At 57.4% G+C, this 4727-nt stretch overlaps 1 protein-coding gene across 1 annotated transcript; it reads left to right on the top strand.

The window, feature by feature from the left end:
- The first annotated feature begins 369 nt into the window (after positions 1-369).
- LOC133047061 (vigilin-like) lies at positions 370-4348 on the top strand. The gene is given in 4 exon segments (XM_061130090.1): positions 370-2793; positions 2795-4016; positions 4019-4271; positions 4273-4348. Coding segments are annotated over 4 exon segments (3774 nt in total). The 5' UTR covers positions 370-570.
- The last annotated feature ends 379 nt before the right edge of the window (positions 4349-4727 follow it).

Here is a 4727-nt window from a genome sequence, read left to right as displayed (position 1 = left end):
ATGATGGTGTGATCACTCACCTAGAGCCAGACATCCTGGAGTGTGAAGTCAAGTGGGCCTTAGGATGCATCACTGCAAACAAAGCTAGTGGAGGTGATGGAATTCCAGTTGAGCTATTTCAAATCCTGAAAGATGATGCTGTGAAAGTGCTGCATTCAATATGTCAGCAAATTTGGAAAACTCAGCAGTGGCTACAGGGCTGGAAAGGGTCAGTTTTCATTCCAATCCCTAAGAAAGGCAATGCCAAAGAATGTTCAGACTACTGCACAATTGCACTCATCTCACATGCTAGTAAAGTAATGCTCAAAATTCTCCAAGCCAGAGGGCGGTTGGCCATATAGAGGCTGGGGGGTGGGGGGGAGGTCAAGTGTAGCCTCTTCTCCTTTAGCAAGATGGCGGCTCGTCCCTGTTTCGCCACAGTTCCTACCTTATGAGCTTGATTTCCTTACGCTGATAAGAGAGGAACAGCAAAAGCCGGCAGGCTGACAGAGGCGGCCTCAGGACGGACCTTCTGGCTACTGACCGTTTTGCTGTGGTTCACCCGGATCGAGTGGCGGCTTGAGACCAACCATGAGCTCCGTTGCAGTTCTGACCCAGGAGAGCTTTGCTGAACACCGCAGTGGACTGGTTCCGCAACAGATCAAAGTTGCCACTTTAACTCCCGAAGAGGAGAGTGACCCTCCAACCTACAAGGATGCCTTCCCCCCACTCCCCGAGAAAGCAGCCTGCCTGGAAAATGCCCAGGAGCCGGCTGGCGCCTGGAGTAACAAGATCCGGCCCATCAAGGCTTCAGTCATCACTCAGGTGTTCCATGTACCGCTGGAGGAGAGGAAATACAAGGACATGAACCAGTTTGGAGAAGGTGAACAAGCAAAAATCTGTCTTGAGATCATGCAGAGAACCGGCGCTCACCTGGAGCTGTCTCTCGCCAAAGACCAGGGCCTGTCCATCATGGTTTCAGGGAAGCTGGACGCTGTCATGAAAGCCCGGAAAGACATTGTGGCCCGACTGCAGACTCAGGCTTCAGCAACCGTTGCCATTCCCAAAGAGCACCATCGCTTTGTTATTGGCAAAAATGGAGAGAAATTGCAAGACTTGGAGCTAAAAACTGCAACCAAGATCCAGATCCCACGCCCGGATGATGCCAGCAATCAGATCAGGATCACGGGCACCAAGGAGGGCATCGAGAAGGCACGCCACGAGGTGCTGCTGATCTCCGCGGAGCAGGACAAACGTGCTGTGGAGCGGCTCGAGGTGGAGAAGGCCTTCCACCCCTTCATTGCGGGGCCTTACAACCGGCTGGTGAGCGAGATCCTGCAGGAGACCGGGACACGCATCAACATCCCACCGCCCAGCGTCAGCCGCACCGAGATCGTCTTCACCGGCGAGAAGGAGCAGCTGGCCCAGGCCGTGGCTCGCGTCAAGAAGATTTATGACAAGAAGAAAAAGAAGACCACGACCATCGCAGTGGAGGTGAAGAAGTCCCAGCACAAGTATGTCATCGGTCCCAAGGGCAACTCCCTGCAGGAGATCCTGGAGAGAACCGGGGTCTCTGTGGAGATCCCGCCCTCGGACAGTGCCTCCGAGACGGTGATACTGCGAGGCGAGCCCGAGAAGCTGGGGCAGGCGCTGACTGAAGTCTACGCCAAGGCCAACAGTTTCACCGTCTCTGCTCCCTCCTGGCTCCACCGTTTCATCATCGGCAAGAAAGGGCAGAACCTGGCCAAAATCACTCAGCAGATGCCAAAGGTCCACGTCGAGTTCACGGAGGGCGAGGACAAGATCACGCTGGAAGGCCCCACGGAGGACGTCAGCGTGGCCCAGGAGCAGATCGAGGCCATGGTCAAGGACCTGATTAACTGGATGGATTATGTAGAGATCAACATCGACCACAAGTTCCACAGACACCTCATTAGGAAGAGCGGAGCCAACATAAATAGGATCAAGGACCAGTGCAAGTTGTCCATGCGCATCCCTCCCGACAGCGAGAAGAGCAGCCTGATCCGCATCGAGGGCGACCCGCAGGGCGTGCGGCAGGCCAAGCGGGAGCTGCTGGAGCTCGCCCCTGGTATGGAAAATGAGCGTACCAAGGATCTAAACATTGAGCAGAGATTTCATCGCACAATCATCGGGCAGAAGGGTGAACGCATTCGTGAAATTCGGGACAAATTCCCAGAGGTTATCATTAACTTTCCAGACCCAGCACAAAAAAGCGATATTGTCCAACTCAGAGGGCCCAAGAACGAGGTGGAAAAATGTACAAAATACATGCAGAAGATGGTGGCAGACTTGGTGGAAAACAGCTATTCGATTTCTGTTCCGATCTTCAAACAGTTCCACAAGAACATCACCGGGAAAGGAGGTGCAAACATTAAAAAGATTCGGGAAGAAAGCAACACCAAAATCGACCTTCCGGCAGAGAACAGCAACTCGGAGACCATCGTCATCACCGGCAAGCAGGCCAACTGCGAGGCCGCCTGCAGCCGCATCCTGTCCATCCAGAAGGGCCTGGCCAACATCGCCGAGGTGGAGGTGTCCATCCCTGCATGACTGCACAACTCGCTCATCGGCACCAAGGGCCGCCTCATCCCCTCCCTCATGGAGGAGTGCGGCGGGGTGCACATCCACTTCCCCGTGGAGGGCTCAGGCAGCGACACCGTGGTCATCAGGGGCCCGTCCTCGGACGTGGAGAAGGCTCGGAAGCAGCTGCTGCACCTGGCGGAGGAGATGCAAACCAAGAGCTTCACCGTGGACATCCGCGCCAAGCCCGAGCATCACAAGTTCCTCATCGGCAAAGGGGGGTGGGAAGATCCGCAAGGTGCGGGACAGCACCGGGGCGCGCATCGTCTTCCCAGCGGCCGAGGACCGCGAGCAGGACCTGATCACCATCATCGGGAAGGAGGATGCCGTCAGGGAGGCCCAGCGGGAGCTGGAGGCGCTCATCCAGAACCTGGACAACGTGGTTGAAGACTGCATGCTGGTGCACCCCAAGCACCACCGCCACTTCGTCATCCGCAGAGGCCAGGTGCTGCGGGAGATCGCCGAGGAGTACGGCGGGGTGATGGTCAGCTTCCCACGCTCTGGCACGCAGAGCGACAAGGTCACCCTCAAGGGCGCCAAGGACTGCGTGGAGGCAGCCAAGAAGCGCATCCAGAAGATCATCGAGGACCTGGAAGCCCAGGTGACCATAGAATGCACCATACCCCAGAAATTCCATCGATCAGTCATGGGCCCTAAAGGTTCCAAGATCCAGCAGATCACCCGGGACTATAACGTTCAGATTAAATTCCCAGACAGAGAGGAGAACCCAGGGCACGGCGTGGAGCCCCCTGTCCACGAGAACGGCGAGGATGCCGCGGAGGGGAGAGAGGGCAAGGAGGCCGAGCCCGGCTCCCCCAGGAGGTGCGACATCATCGTCATTTCCGGCCGGAAGGAGAAGTGCGAGGCGGCCAAGGAAGCCCTGGAGGCGCTGGTTCCCGTCACCATTGAAGTGGAGGTGCCCTATGACCTTCACCGCTACATCATCGGCCAGAAGGGAAGTGGGATATGCAAGATGATGGACGAGTTTGAGGTGAACATTCACGTCCCGGCACCGGAGCTGCAGTCTGACATCATCGCCATCACGGGCCTGGCTGCAAACTTGGACTGGGCCAAGGCGGGGCTACTGGAGCGGGTGAAGGAGCTGCAGGCTGAGCAGGAGGACCGGGCTTTACGGAGCTTTAAGCTGAGTGTCACTGTGGACCCCAAATACCACCCCAAGATCATCGGGAGGAAGGGGGCGGTGATCACCCAGATCTGCCTGGAGCACGACGTGAACATCCAGTTCCATGATAAGGACAACGGGAGCCAGCCACAGGACCAAATCACCATCACAGGCTATGAGAAGAACACAGAGGCTGCCCGGGACGCCATCCTGAAGATCGTGGGTGAGCTTGAACAGATGGTTTCTGAGGATGTTCCGCTAGACCACCGCGTTCACGCCCGCATCATTGGTGCCCGTGGCAAAGCCATCCGCAAAATATGGATGAGTTCAAGGTGGACATCCGCTTCCCGCAGAGCGGGGCGCCCGACCCCAACTGCGTGACCGTGACGGGGCTCCCGGAGAACGTGGAGGAGGCCATCGACCACATCCTCAACCTGGAGGAGGAATACCTGGCCGATGTGGTAGACAGCGAGGCGCTGCATTTGTATCTGAGGCCCCCTGCCCACGAGGAGTCCAAGGCGCCATCCAAGGGCTTCGTCATGCGCGACGCCCCCTGGACCGGTCGCCAGCAGCAGCTCTGAGGAGTTCCCCAGCTTCGGGGCTCAGGTGGCCCCTAAGACGCTTCCGTGGGGCCCCAAGCGATAATGACCAAGGAGCAGCACCTGCCCCGCGAGGATCCACCTCACTCTGACCCAGCAGCTGGACCCCACGTACGTGTCGATCCCGCCCGCTCTGAGGTCTCACGGCGAAGCCGGCGGCCCTGGCCCGGCCTGGCCCTGCACTCGGCACCTCGTGAACACTAAGGAGGCCGTGGTTCGGAGTCACCCCGCACAGCGGCCAAGCTCCCATCCCGCTGGGAGAGCCCGCAGCTGCGGCCGCGCCTGCTTCCTGTCATGACCTCAGGAAATAAATTTCCTTGACTTTATAAAAGCCAAAAAAAAAAAAAATTCTCCAAGCCAGGCTTCAGCAATATGTGAACCGTGAACTTCCAGATGTTCAAGCTGGTTTTAGAAAAGGCAGAAGA

The sequence above is a fragment of the Dama dama genome, chromosome 26 (assembly GCF_033118175.1).
Source record: "Dama dama isolate Ldn47 chromosome 26, ASM3311817v1, whole genome shotgun sequence".
NCBI lineage: Eukaryota > Metazoa > Chordata > Mammalia > Artiodactyla > Cervidae > Dama > Dama dama.
This window is presented reverse-complemented; position numbering and strand designations above follow the sequence as displayed.